At 46.9% G+C, this 14,827-nt stretch overlaps 1 protein-coding gene and 1 long non-coding RNA gene across 5 annotated transcripts in view; both read right to left on the bottom strand.

The window, feature by feature from the left end:
- The window catches only part of LOC111170021 (uncharacterized), a 39,932-nt gene extending 39,157 nt beyond the window's left edge, over positions 1-775 (bottom strand). For both annotated transcript variants that reach the window (XR_016390810.1, XR_002643333.2), the window contains exon 1: positions 210-775. This is a non-coding gene — a long non-coding RNA (uncharacterized LOC111170021). The remainder of the gene's footprint in view (positions 1-209) is intronic.
- Positions 776-1,044: 269 nt separating this feature from the next.
- Positions 1,045-14,152, bottom strand: LOC111170006 (zinc finger protein interacting with ribonucleoprotein K-like). 3 transcript variants are annotated; one of them, XM_089901971.1, is made up of 5 exons: positions 13,140-14,152; positions 12,532-12,570; positions 11,979-12,105; positions 7,218-7,303; positions 1,045-4,045 (listed from the first exon to the last, which is right to left on the bottom strand). In XM_089901971.1, the coding sequence occupies exons 1-5, from the start codon at positions 13,170-13,172 to the stop codon at positions 4,028-4,030; spliced, it is 303 nt and encodes a 100-aa protein (XP_089758097.1). In that variant the 5' UTR covers positions 13,173-14,152; the 3' UTR covers positions 1,045-4,027. The 3 variants fall into 3 exon arrangements, with proteins under 3 accessions (XP_089758097.1, XP_022420492.1, XP_022420493.1); XM_022564784.3 differs by lacking the exon at positions 1,045-4,045 and having other exon boundaries at positions 5,167-7,303; positions 13,140-14,090; XM_022564785.3 differs by lacking the exons at positions 1,045-4,045; positions 11,979-12,105 and having other exon boundaries at positions 5,167-7,303; positions 13,140-14,089.
- Positions 14,153-14,827: the final 675 nt, after the last annotated feature.

The following is a 14,827-nucleotide window of genomic DNA, read 5'->3' as shown; positions in this document are numbered from 1 at the left end:
CCCGCTTCCCCTCCTCTCCGCCCCTCCTGCCTGCTCCAGGCTGCCAGCGGAGGGAGGGCGCCCACTTTCTGCCGCCTCCCCGGGGAGCCGGGGTCCTGTGAGCAAGTCTCTGCTTGGCACGCGTTTGCTCGGCTCCCGCCGGACACAAGCCACAGCGGGCGGGCCGGAGCGCTCCGAAACAGCCGGCGCGGAAAAGGGACCATTCTTACCGGGACAAGCGTGCGTGCGCTTCCAGCAAGTCCAGGGCTCCCGGGACCGGGATGCTCCGGCCGGGACAGCCTCACTACCCGGCGAAGGAGGGACGCCGAACCGCGAGTCCCGCGAGCTCAGCCTTCCTGCACATGGTCAGGAGAGCCAGTGCCGGAGGACTCGGCCAGGAAGTGACAGCAGGAGGAACCGTCCGCGGCCCGGAAAGCGATGCAGCAGCGGGAGGACACCACGTGGTAGCACGCCAGGCGGTAGCGGACGTTGAAGCGTGGCGTGCGTTGAAGCCGGAAGAATTCAGGGTGGTGGTAAGGTGCGGCTGGAGCGGGGCCGGGGCGGGGCGTGGTCCCTGCCCATCAGGCCGGCGGCTGGGTCCCCGCCTGAGGAGCTAGCAGCCCAGAGGCGGGAGCAACCGGCACCGCCTCCACTCTTTATAACAGTGTTTATGAATGAGCCCTTACGTCATGGGGTAAACCATCGTGGCGCCGGAGGGGTGGCGTGCAGGCCTGGACACATCTGCGCCCTCTTGGCCGCCCTCGCTTCTCTCGCAGCCCCTGCCGCCCGTCTGCCTGTGTTCCTCTATTATAGAAGCGTTTAAGTAATGGGGTGTTAGGGTCCCGTGAAGCCCGCAAATTGAGCGAATTCGGGGGTGACCTCCCCCAAGAAGGCAAGGAACGTCCGTGAAGCCTGCTGACGTAACCTCCTTTGGGCATTACCTAATTTGGGGGAGGAGCAGGCGGGAGCCGCTCCCGGGTACAGCCCGCCAGAAGATGCAGGACGGGGCAGACAGGGCCGCGCAGAGCTCCCCGGACACTCGCACGTGTTCAAGGCGGACCCTTGTGCCCCGGGCCTGGTGGGGGCGTCTTTTTGCCAGTGTAGGGAGAGAGCCGGAACAATTCTGGGTCTCATGTATAGAAGAAACAGGTCCAGGACTGCAAGGGGGTAAGCCGCCGTCCTGGAAGGAATGCGCCCCGACCCCCATTTCCGATGTTAGTCCTAATTCAGTGCGAACGGTGGAAGCAGACCCTCACCCCCTCGCCCCAAGCCCCCGGGCCCGAGCAGTACTAGGATTGTCACTGCGTATGGAAGCAGAAATTCGGGGGGTGTCCAAAATAAGAGACTAGGATAAACGACTTCCATGCTGGGTTTTGTTTTGTTAAACTTTTTAAATGGAAACGGCGCATTTATTATTATTTTTCTCGGCCTAGGTGAGGATATTAGTGTTACTGTCAAATTCCGGCAGAATTTTTGGAAGCTGCATGCAAGGATGTCTGACCAGATCGTTAGCCTCGTTCTGAGGTGGGGCTCCGGAGACGCGTGGAGGGGGCACGTTTTGTGGACAAGATCCTCAGTTCCGGGGAACCTGGTGGGGTAAGCTTCTTGGGGGAGCGCAAGTCCGAGCTGGGGAGGTGAGAGAGGTTCGTTCCTCCAGGGCGCTAGGCTGACTGACTGGGAGCCCCCAGCTGGTGATTTTCCAGCGCGGACTTGGGGCGCTGGAAGGACCGTGCACAGCACAGCCCAGGGCAGAGAACACTTACACACACACACACACACACACGCACACACACACACACACACACACGCACACCCCAAATCCAGAACATGGCAAATTCTGATGGGCAAACGACAGAGCAACTTCAACAAATGAATGGCCCAAGAATTTTAAAAAATGAAGTGATATCTATAAGTGAATTGAGACTTCCCAGATACAGCTACTAAAAGTCACATAGATCCGTTTTGGATCTGACTGCCTTAAAGAACAAACATATTTTTGGGAAAATTGAAAAAGAAACTGAACACTGAAAAAATATATATATTTTAAAATGTATTTATTTATTTTTGGCTGCACTGGGTCTTCGTTGCTGTGCGCTGGCTTTCTCTAGTTGCAGAGAGCATGGGCTTCTCATTACAGTGGCATCTCTTGTTGCTGAGCATGGACTCTAGGCACGTGGGCTTCAGTAGTTGTGGCACACGGGCTCAGTAGTTGTGGCTCATGGGATCTAGAGCGCAGGCTCAGTAGTTGTGGTGCATGGGCTTAGTTGCTCTGCCACATGTGGGATCTTCCCAGACCAGGGATAGAACCCGTGTCCGCTGCATTAGCAGGCGAATTCTTAACCACTGCACCACAAGGAAAGTCCTGAAAATATATTTTTAACAACTCAAAATTTTGTCTGAAAGTTATTAGGATTATGAAAGAGTCCTTACGTTTTGGAAGTACATTCTGAGGAGATTAGGCATTGAATGACAAGATGTTGGGATTATAAGTAACACAACCCAGTTATATGCGTGAGGACAGGTGAAACAAGAATGGCCATGAGTTGATCAATAATGATGGGGTTGAGGCTTCCCTGGTGGTGAAGTGGTTTAGAATCCGCCTGATAATTCAGGGGACATGGGTTTGAGCCCCTGTCTGGGAAGATCCCACATGCCACGGAGCAACTAAGTCCATGCGTCACAACTACTGTGCCTGCGCTCTAGAGCCTGTGAGCCACAACTACTGAAGCCCACGTGCCACAACTACTGAAGCCCAAGCACTTAGAGTCTGTGCTCCGCAGTAAGAGAAGCCACTGCAATGAGAAGCCTGCACACTGCAACAAAGAGTAGCCCCCACTCACCACAACTAAAGAAAGCCTGTGTGCAGCAACAAAGACCCAATGCAGCCAAAAATAAATAAATAAAACCAATTACTTAATTAATTAATTAAAAAAAAAGAGTTGTCATTTCCAAATTATTTTACTATGTTTTACTCATATATATTCCTGAGGTTATTTGTGACCACTCCATCAGCATGGTGGAAATACATTATAATATTGTGCTACTGCACACTCTTCCCAAATCCATGTTTAGTGCCATCCTTTTGGCAACTTGAAATTGGCCAGGATGGGCATAGATACACCAGAAAAACGGACAAAAACTCTACAAAATGGGCCTTGTTTATTTGAATGGCTAGACTTACGAAAGTGGTGGAGAATATGTTAGGAAGGTAGACAACGCTTGAAAGTATATAGCCTCTGGGAGTGTTACACTCCCAGAATAGCAACAAACAATTGAGAAAATATTCTGATAGTATTCAAAAATAATACTTCCTTTTAGTAAAGATGACACATCACTGCTGAGGAATGAGTGAAGTTCCAACACCTGTCTTTGTTAGACATATGTCTTTTATTTATTAATGGAAAAGGAAACATCAGCCAACATCCATTTCAAAATAAGCAACTGGTAGTAACAGTCGTTAAAGAAGATATACAAGTGGCAAATAATCAGGAAAAAAATGCTGGACATCATGAACATCAGAGAACTGCAATTAAAATCACAGTGAGATGCTATTACACCCCTGTTAAAACAGCTAAAATTAAACAGACTGACAATACCAAGTATTGGCAGGATGTGGAGGAATAGGAGCTCTCATATACTGTTGGTGGGAACACAGACGGGTCCAACCAGTTTAGATCACAATTTGGCCGTTTGTTAAATATTGAAACATTCACATACTCTGAAGTAGTGGCACAAGAGAATTAAAACACATATTCATATAAAGAACTGTATGCCTATGTTCATTGCAGCTTTATTTCTAACAACACCAAACTGGAAACAACCCAACTGCCCATTAGCAGATGGATGGATAAACACATAGTAGCATATCCATAGACAAGAATACTACTCAACAGTAAAAGAATGAACTATTCATATAAGCAACATTGATGAATTTCATAATAATTAGGCAGTACGAAAAATATAAAAAAAAAAAGAGCAAACACTTTTATACTTCAATTCAACTAAAATTCTAGACAATGCAAACTAATTTATTGTTGAAGGCAGTAAATCACTGGACTCCTGTAGGCTTGGGAAGGGCAACGAGAGATTGTAAAGGGGCATGAGGTAAATCATGGTTATGTTCATTATCGTGATTCTAATGGTTTTATGGGTTTATACATATGGCAAAAATTTTCAAACTATATACCTTAAATATGTATAGGTTACTGCATGTCAATTATGCCTCAATAAAGTTTCTAAAACAAATCGTTCAAAATAAAAAAAATCTGGACCTCCCCCTCTTTCTGGAAACCAGAAAGTTTAACAACTCAATATTGACTCCACTCTATTTTTTCCCTTTCCGTGGGAAGGGCAGCCCTGAATCAGTGCTGGAAATATGGGCAAGCAATGGAGGCCGCTGCAGTCTGGGACAACAGGACCACTGGCTGGACCACAAAAGGCACATCCCTGGACAACAGGATCTCCATTCTCTGTTCTCATTTCCCTGCCTTTACAGTAATGGACTTGAGTTGACCAGCCCAGAAAGACAATGAGAATTCACAAAACCTTTAGATTGTTTGCTGACAATGAATTCAGCTATAGGAGGTACACAGCCTTTGGAGGGTCTGTGATTCCTCACAGCCATAGTCACTGGAAGATTTATGGACGCACATTAGAAGAGGCACACTCCATTTAATTTGCTGCATGCTCTTCCACTGACTATTAATCCCACCCAGGATTTTACTACCAAGTATGGTTGAAAACCGGCTCCTGTAGTGTGAGGAGGGATACCAGTCCACAGAATTATGAACATCAGGACACTTGGTTCCTTTGTAGAACCCACTGAAAAGCTTCCCCTCAACAGTGCTGGGCATTATAGGACACCCTCTGGGAATATGAGACAAAGTCATGGCAGTCCCAAAGGCCCTGGAGCTTGCCAAAATAAGTGACCCCTCCTCAGGGTAACCTGTGGTCATACAATATGTAGACTGCCAGGTCCCAAATTAGGACCACAAAGCATTATTTTAGTTCCTAGGAGATCTTGGGGAGCAATGCAAATTAGGCTAAAACTAGAATGAAAACTATTCTCCTGTCATTATACTGTCCCTGCTGAGGCACAAGAGGCTGAGGACCCATCCCTTCATACAAACAGGCCAATTCTGTTTTCCACCCACCCCCCGCAGTGAATACAACCCCTGAGATTAAAGGTAGGTTAAACAATAAGACCTTTATTGCTACACAAACCAGAGCAATGGTGGGGGGAGGGGGCAAGGCAATTACCAGTTGGTGACTTTGAGGCAGGAATATCAACCACAAATGTCACGTGAAACCAACAATTTTGATGAAGGGTCAGACTCATACTTAATCAACTGGAAATAGGAAAATGTAAGGGCACAGACTACTCAAGATTTCCTCCAGGGAATAGGAGAGAGCACAGACATCTTCCTTGTGTTAGCACATCAGGGTGACCAATGAAATACTGTGCAAGGCAGGAGAGGTGAGGTGGGTTCTACCAGAGAAAATATCAGAGATGTAACTCTGACAAGGGCCCTGGGGAGTTTAGAACATGGAATGTAGCTCCTGTAAGCTTCACAGGTCCCTGGAACTCATTGGGAATTTAACCCCTCTGGAAAGTGGGAGGTATGAGGTTCAATTTCAAGGCAGACGGCTCCCTCACAGAAGCTGTCTAGTGCTATTATAATGAATGAGGAGACAGCAATTCCTTGAGGTCTAAGGCCTTTCTCAGAGTGTGGACTTCCTGGTACTAAACAATGTTAGCTGTTTGGAGTAAAGGATTTCCCATACTTCCTGTGTTCATGGGGCCTCTCCCTGGTGTGAAATTTTCGGTGGAGATTGAGGCTGGAGCACTGGCTAAAGGATTTCCCACATTCACCACATTCATAAAGACTTTCTCCAGTGTGAACTACCTGGTGTTGAATAAGGACAGACTTTTGCCTGAAGGATTTTCCACACTGCCCACACTCATAAGGCCTTGCCCCAGTGTGAATACTGCAGTGCTGAATAAGGCTGGTGCTTCTACTAAAGGATTTCCCACACTCGCCACATTTATAAGGCCTTTCTCCAGTGTGAATTCTCTGGTGTTTAGTGAAGATGGCTCTTCTGCTAAAGGACTTCCCACACTGGCCACACTCAAAGGGCCTTGTTCTACTATGAATTCGCTGGTGTTCAACGAGGCTGTAGCTTTGTCTGAAAGACTGCCCACATTCAGCACACTCATAAGGCCTTTCTCCAGTGTGACATCTGTTGTGCCGATTGAGTTTGGATTTGGATCCAAAGGCTTTCCCACATGCCCCACACTCATAAGGCCTTTCACTAGTGTGAACTCTCTGGTGTCTAATGAGAGTGGCTCTTTGGCTAAAGGATTTCCCACACTGGACACACACAAAAGGCCTTGCTGTGGTGTGAATTCTCCAGTGTTGAACAAGCGTGAAGCATTGTCTAAAGAATTTCCCACATTCACTGCACTCATAAGGCTTTTCTCCAGTGTGGGTTCTCTGGTGCCGAACAAGATTGGATTTGCACCCAAAGGCTTTTCCACATTCCTCACACCCATAAGGCCTTTCTCCACTGTGAATTCTGCAGTGTTCAATAAGATTGGAGCACTGACTAAAGGATTTTCCACACTCGCCACATTTATAAGGCCTTTCTCCAGTGTGAACTCTCTGGTGTATAATGAGGGTGGCTCTTTGCCTAAAAGATTTTCCACATTCACTGCACTCATAAGGCCTTTCTCCAGTGTGGACTCTCTGGAGCTGAACAAGTGAGTACTTACAGCGCAAGGCTTTCCCATATTTGCTAGACTCATAAACCCTTTTCCTAGTAGAGACACTTGGGTGGTAAACAAGACTCTGTTTGTAGCTGGAAGCTTTCCCACATTCACACAACTTGTAATGACTTCTCCTACCATGAAAGGCCTCCCCACACTTGGTGATTTTGTTGAGTTTCTCACAAGTGGGAGTGATCTGGTGCTGGAGAAGGCCCAAAGTAGCTGGGAAGTCCTTTCCAACCTTCCTACAGGTGAAGGGATGCCCTGGCACATGGAATATGCAACTCTTTACAAATGATGCCCTATCCATGTCACTTTTCTTTGCACTGAAATGCTTCTGAAGCTGTCGTAGGTTTGCACATGCCCCAGTCAAGTATGGTTTCTGCCCAGGTAGGCAAGCCAAGTGCAAAATGTCTTTCAGGATTGGGACACATTTCTCACAGAGGTGAGCCTTCTGGCTGATTGGACCTACCTTTGGAGTCCTGACCTGTGACAAAACTTCTAGGGAAACATTTTGCTCAGAAGGTGTCTCTTTCTTCTCTGTTCCATGCAAACAAACTGAAAGAAGAGAAATATTTGTGAATCATGCTGATTATGGTGGGAGAGTATTAATCATGTTCTTTTTTAAGCTTTCTGTATAATATGATGTTTTGACATCTTAAAAAACCTTCACGGGCTTCCCTGGTGGCGCAGTGGTTGAGAGTCTGCCTGCCGATGCAGGGGACACAGGTTCGTGCCCCAGTCCGGGAAGATCCCCCATGCCGCGGGGCGGCTGGGCCCATGAGCCATGGCTGCTGAGCCTGTGCGTCTAGAGCCTGTGCTCTGCAATGGGAGAGGCCACAACAGTGAGAGGCCCACGTACCGCCAAAAAAACCCCCCAAAAAACAAAAAACCTTCACGGCCAGGGAAACAGTGGACTTGAACACTATAAACCAAATGTATCTAACAGACATATATAGAACATTTCATCGAATACAGAACACACTCTACTCAAGAGTGCAGGGAAAATTCTCCAGGATAGATCATATGGTAGCCTACAAAACAAGTCTTAACCAATTTAAGAAAACTGAAATCATATCAAGTATCTTTTCTGACCAAAATAAGATAAACATAGAAAATAATGACAGGAGGAGAATGGGAAGATTCACAAATATGTGGAAATTAAATAACACACTCTTGAACAACCAATGAGTTAAAGATGAAATCAAAAGGGAAATCAAAAAATATCTTGAGACAAATGAAAATGGAAACACAAAATACCAAAACTTACGGGACCCAGCAAAAGCAGTTCTAAAAGGGGAAGGTTTTATAGCAGATACATATCTACACTAAGAAAAAAAGAAAGATTGTAAACACACTATCTTCACACTTCAAAGACTAGAAAAAGAACAAACTAAGCACAATGTTATCAGAAGGAGGGAAACAGTAAAGATAAAAGTGGAAATAAACAAAAAAGAGACTAGAAAAACAATAGAAAAGATCAAAACTAAGATTTTTTTGAAAAAGATAAAATTGACAAACCTCTTAGACTAAGAAAAAAAAGAGAGGACTCAAATAAATAAAATTATAAATGAAAGAGGAAACATTACCATTGATCCCACAGAAATACGAGGATCATAAGACACTACTATGAATAATTATACACCAACAAATTGGATAACCTAGAAGAAATGGATACATTCCTAGAAATATACAACCTACCAAGATTTAATTTTGAAGAAATAGAAAATCAAAGAAGACCAATAATGAGTAAGGATATTGGATCAGTAATAATAAACCTCCCCCAAAAGAAAATCCCAGTGTTTGATGGTTTCACTGGTAAATTCTATGAAACATTTAATACCAATCCTCAAAAAAACTGAAGAGGAGGGAACACATCAAAACTCATTTTACAAAGCCAGTATCACCCTTACACCAAAGTCAGATAAGAACACTACAACACAAGAAAATCAAAGGCCAATATCCCTGATGAACATAGATGCAAAAATCCTCAACAAAATACAGTAAACCAAATTCAACAGCACATTAAAAGTATCATACAGGGCTTTTCCGGTGGTGCAGTGGTTAAGAATCTGCCTGCCAATGCAAGGGACACGGGTTCGAGCCCTGGCCTGGGAAGATCCCACATGCCACAAAGCAACTAAGCACGTGTGCCACAACTACTGAGCCTGAGCTCTAGAGACCACAAGCCACAACTACTGAGACCATGTGCCACAACTACTGAAGCCTGCGTGCCTAGAGCCCGTGCTCCACAACAATGAGAAGCCCGTGCACCACAACGAAGAGTAACCCCTGCTCACCGCAACTAGAGAAAGCCCACGCACAGCAACAAAGACCCTACACAGCCAAAAATAAATAAATAAATAAATTTATTTTTAAAAAAAGTATCATACAGCATGTTCAACTGGGATTTACCTTTGGGATGCAAAGACATTTCAGCAAATACAATAAATGTGATATACCACATTAATAGAAAGAAGAATAAAAATCAGATAGCTGCTGAGCTTGCGCGTCCGGAGCCTGTGCTCCACAATGGGAGAGGCCACAACAGTGAGAGGCCCGTGTACCGCAAAAAAAAAAAAAAGAAAAAAAAAAAGAAACTAAGAACCAATTCCTTTTATGATGATAAAAAGACAAAACAAAAAACACCCTTAGGAAGAGATTTAAACATGGAGGTGAAAGGATCTTTACACTGAAAACTCTAAAACATTGATGAAAAATATTAAAGACAGAACTAAATGGCAAGAGGTCTTCTGTTCATGGATTGGAAAAATTAATATTCTTAAATATACTACCCAAAGCTATCTACAGACTCAATGCAACTCTTTTCAAAATGCCAATGGCATTTTTCACTGAAGTAGAAAAAAAATCCTAAAATTCATATGGAACCATAAAAGACCCTGAATAGCCAAGGCATTCTTAAGCAAGAAGAACAAACCTAGAGGCATCACACTTCTTTTTTTTTTTTTTTTTTTTTTTGCTGTACACAGGTCTCTCACTGTTGTGGCGTACAGGCTCCGGACGCACAGGCTCAGCAGCCATGGCTCACGGGCCCAGCCGCTCCGTGGCATGTGGGATCTTCCCGGACCAGGGCATGAACCCACGTCCCCTGCATCGGCAGGCGGACTCTCAACAACTGCGCCACAAGGGAAGCCCCACCACACTTCTTGATTTCAAATTATATATATTACAAAGCTACAGTAATCAAAATAGTATAGTACTGGCATAAAAACAGACACATAGACCAATGGAACAGAATAGAGAGCACAGAAATAACCCTCTGCATATATGGTCAACTAATGTTTGCGAAGGGGGCCAAGAATACAAACTAGAAAAGGGTAGCCTGTTCAATAAGTGGTGCTGGGAAAACTGGATATCTACATGCAAAAGAATGAAATTGGACCCTTACCTTACACCATACACAAAAACAACTCAAAATGGATTAAAAACTTACATGTAAAAAAAACCCAAAAAACTTACATGTAAACTCAATATCAAAGAAAACAAACAAACAGCCCAATTAAAAAATGAGCAGAGGATGTAAATGGACTTTTTTCCAAAGAAGACATACAGATGGCCAACAGACACATGAAACAATGTTCAACATCACTAACCATCAAGGAAATGCAAATCAAACCACATGAGGTATCACCTCACACCTCTTAGAATGGCTGTTACCAAGACAACAAATAACAAGTGCTGGTGAGGCTGTGGAGAAAAGGGAACCCTTATGCACTATTGGTGGGAATGTAAACTGTTGCAGCCACTATGGAAAACAATATGGGGACTCCTCAAAAAATTAAAAATAGAACTACCATACAATCCAGCAATTCCACCTCTGGGTACTTCTCTGAACAAAACAAAAACACTAATTTGAAAAGATATATGCACCCTTCTGTTCATTGCAGCATTATTTACAATAGTTAAGATATGGAAGTAACCTAAGTGTTCTTACCACACACACACACACACACACCAATTAATAATGATGATAATAATAATAAAGAGGTGGGAGGCGGTGGATATGTTTATGGTCTTGATGGTGGTGATGGTTTCAAGGATGTATACTTATTCCCAAACTTATTGAGTTGTATCCAGGAAATGTGTACACTTTTTTAAATGTCAATCATTCCTTAGTACAATGGTTTAAGTATAATGGTTTAAATATAAATAAATAAATAACTTTTAACATTTACTAAAAGGGACCAATGGTCAAACTTCGTAAACGTAATTATTAGTGGGGCTCAAATTATATGTGAGGATTCCACTACTTTTTTGGCCACACAGCATGCAGGATCTTAATTCCCCGACCAGGGATCAAACCCACACCCCCTGCAGTGGAAGGACAGAGTCTTAACCACAGGACAGTCAGGGAAATCCCAGGATTACACTATTTTTACACACCATAACTGTATACTCTTAGGAATGTAACTAAATACAAAACAGAGAAAAATAGGTATGTCTCACTTGAACTGTAGCCTTTCTTAAATTTTCCAATGTCATAGCACCCAAAACTATCCCATATTGGGCACAGCTGCTCTAACATGCTGAATAATAATTTTAAATTAACATAAGTCTTTGACACAAATTGGCTTAATAAAATGGTACCTCACAGGCCACCCAGTTAAAATAGGTAATATAGCCCAATGTATGTTAAAACAGGGCCTTCAAGGATTAAAACTTACTATAGAAAATCTAATAAATGAAGGGGTGATTATCCTCACTGCTTTTCCATTCTAAAGCCCAATTATGTCTGTCCTTAAATCTGGAAAAATTAAAGGTGCCTCATGGTGGATTACTATAATATTGTGGTCCCATCCATCAGGACCCCATATCTAACATCAGTAAAAATTATATATCATATATACATATTGTTAAATACTAATTATAAATATTATTAAAATTACCGACTCAATCAGAACTCGGGACACCAGGTGTCATGGATCTGGACACATTCATTCTGCCAGGGTGAGGGCAAACAAGGTGAGATGCTTTGTTTTAGGCTGACTGCAAGACTCCTAAATCCGAGATCCTTCCCTGGAAGCTTGGTACAACAGGATTTAGAACTACTTGGGGCGGGAAGTGCACACAGCTCAGCACTGGTACCCACAACACATATGCCAAGAAAGTGGGGAAGTTAGCAGAGCCCATGGTCTGTCTGTGGAAAGGGCAGGGCTGCCTCTGGGGGACAGAAGGTAAGATAGAGACCAGGACCCTTGGGTGAGGGCCTTACCCATTGAGGCTGTAAGTAAAAAGTTCTCCAGCATCACCTTGTGGTACAGGCGTCTCTGAGCCTCATCAAGGAGCCCCCACTCCTCCTGCGAGAAGTAAATGGCCACGTCCTCAAAGGTCACACAGCCCTGCCAGGATGAGGACAGATCATTCCATGATCAACTTCTCTTCTAGGACCCAAGTTCCTTCACCCAGACATCCGTCCCCTGCTCATCCTCCTTCCAGTGTTCCCACCTTAGAGGAAATATCAGGCCCTGGGGCCTCAGATACCTGCTCTCTTCTCATGGTATCAAGATCACTGTGTCTGCTCACACCAACAACAAGCACGTGGGCAGGGAGACGCCATCTAAACTCTGAGCCTGGCATTAGGGCATATGTCCTCTTGTCAGGTAATTCCCCTGGAGTCCCAAATTGTGCCTCCCAGAGACAACCAAATGTGGGCTTGGGGTTTCTTCAGGGTCTCCAGGTCCATGGACTGGAAAAATCCCAGGACACAATCCCAGAGACAAAGGGTTGGTCAGGACCATTGAAGGCCTGGAATATCCTCCACTCACCTTTGTACAGTCCATAAGCACTTCTGTAGTCATGGGAGTCTGTAGGAAGAGGGAGGTCATTAGAAGGATGTAATCATGGCAGGCTCAGTAGGCTCAGGTCTCCCTGTACCCCTGTCCAGCCCTGGAGCAAGGTGACCTGGGATGACTGCATTATCTCTGAGTCTCTGTTCTTCGTGCTCTTACAACTGTATGATCTTGGATAAAAACTCAACCGCCCTGTGGCTCAGTGTTTTCATCCCCTTTCCAGTCTGTTCTTACTCTGAGCAACTTCTGGAAAATTTGAAAAGCCTAAGTCACACCATGTGCCTCTTCTATTCACAACCCTCCATACCATCCTGAGATTAAAACTCCTCAACTTGCCATTCCAAGTGGGAATGATTCTGGCTCAATCACCCCTCCACAACTTTACATAAACCGGTCCCTCTGCCTGTAACACTCTCCCAACATCTCATCACACTGTTTTTTAGATATGGGGACTCCACCCATGAGATCCTCACTCTTCTGGACACAGGGATCTATACTGCATAGACATGAGCAGGCGCCCCGCACTTGGGTCTATAGTGTCTGGTGGGGTGAGGGCGGTCAAGGCCCGTAGGACGAGCGTTTACCTGAGGCGGGTCCCTCGGCGCGGCCGCCGCCATCGGAGTCTGGGAGGAGCGGGGTCTTAGGTGGTGGGCGACAGAGACGGAACTCGTGTACAATCGTCATCTACCGCCGCGGCTCTGCAGACTCGCCGCTGTGCAGTGGGGACAACCTCTCCTCTAAAGCCTCCTCGCTCTGGTCACCCCGATCCTGACTCCGCTCTCCTAAAGTACTCGTATCGCTGTTGGACACTGGAGCAGCCATAGTGACTGCCACAACAGCGGCGCCGGAAGTCCCACCCACATCCTCTGGTCCGAACGAGAAAACGCCCTGCTTTCGGGCGTTCATTGGCTGCTAGTCTTGGCCCTCGGCCTCCGGCATTGTGGGTAGCGTAGTTCCCATGGCCCCACCAGCCACAGAGGAGGGCGCCCACACCGAGATCACGGAGTCCCGGAGGCCGTGTTAGGGCTCTATGGCCCGGGCGGCGGTCTACCCTGTGGCCCTGTACGGAGGTTGCCCGGAAAATGTCCGGATGAGGGGTCGGCGACGCTTCGACGCCATATGGGAACCCCTACGCTGACCCGGGTGGTCGCGGGCTACATGGGAGGTCTCCCCCGGCGCGGGGGTTGGGGGAAGACACAGAACCCTTTGCGAAAAGTCCTGAGTTCCCTCCCTGGTGTGAGAGCCGCTCCCACCCCTCTCCGACCCCTGACCGCAAAACGGGCTCGTGATCTGACCAGATCAGGGTTGGCAGGTTTGGCTGCGCCTCCTGGGGTGTCGCCTGGAAAGGTCGGGAGTTGACTTTGTAGGCGAAAAGTTGAGACTCTGCCTCAAGGGCGTCAGGCGGGGACTCGGCTTCCGGAGAGCAGCGCGGACTTGTTGCTGGCGACCGGGGTGTGCGCTTGACCTCTGTAGGGGGAGGGCTGAGGACCTTCGTCCTGGGACCAGCAGTAGAGACCTCGCGCCTGAAGCCCAGAGGGGCCGGGGGAGACCGTCAGGGGGCTCCAGGTTGACCCTTCCCAGGAGGACTCTGGTGAACCCGGGAACCTCCGCGGGGTCTGGAGGCCCTTTGAGCGTCCCTGCAGCTCCCTGCTCTCCCCCGGGGAAAGGCCCCAGGGCAGCTCGTAGCCCGCATCTCTCCTGGACCGGCCGGCGCCCCCTGGCGGCTGCGTGTGAAAGTTGGGATTCGGCCCTTAGGTGAAAAGGGGGGACCGCAGACTCTGCGGCCAGGAATGGAGACTCAACCCCAAGGGGAGTGCCATTAAAGACGTCCACGGAGGTGCCCCCTCTCCCTGAATGTCTCCTCCGGCTCCCGCGCCCCCCTCCTCTCTGCCTGAGTCACTGTGAGCCCGCAGCCAGCGGGCACTGTAGGGTCCGGAGTTGCAGCCTGTCCCTCCTGCCACACCCACTGTGCCTAGGCCTCATTGTCCTCTCCAAGATGCGACCTCAGATCACACATGGCTTCGCTGCCTTGAAGTGCATCTGTTCCTGGAGGAAAAGAACTAACGGCGTTCCCTTGGAACACGGGAGAAGGGAGAGATTGTCACAGAACCACCCCCCCAGCGTGGAGCACAGGGAGGACCCTAGACCAGCCTGCGCTTGGGCCAGGGTCCTTCTGAGGGAGGCCCTGCTGCGGATGGGGTAGGCTGGCAGTGGTTCCCCCATCGCCCCCACCTGCACGTCTTCCCAGAGTCGGGGTGTCTGGAAAAGCGAC

This window comes from Delphinapterus leucas, chromosome 20 (assembly GCF_059928025.1).
Source record: "Delphinapterus leucas isolate spDelLeu-1000000601 "Yukka" chromosome 20, BTC_Dleu_Yukka2, whole genome shotgun sequence".
Lineage (NCBI taxonomy): Eukaryota > Metazoa > Chordata > Mammalia > Artiodactyla > Monodontidae > Delphinapterus > Delphinapterus leucas.
Note: the sequence above shows the minus strand (reverse complement) of the source record. Positions and strands in the feature narration are given on the sequence as shown.

What these genes read in the sequence shown, in the direction of transcription:
- LOC111170006 (XM_022564784.3), bottom strand. Translation starts at nt 13,172, where the DNA reads ATGGCGGCGGCCGCGCCGAGGGACCCGCCTCAG. An exon ending in CGCCGAGGGACCCGCCTCAG is followed by an intron (nt 12,571 to 13,139) that starts GTAAACGCTCGT and finishes CTCTTCCTACAG; the next exon opens with ACTCCCATGACTACAGAAGT. An exon ending in TGCTTATGGACTGTACAAAG is followed by an intron (nt 12,106 to 12,531) that starts GTGAGTGGAGGA and finishes TCATCCTGGCAG; the next exon opens with GGCTGTGTGACCTTTGAGGA.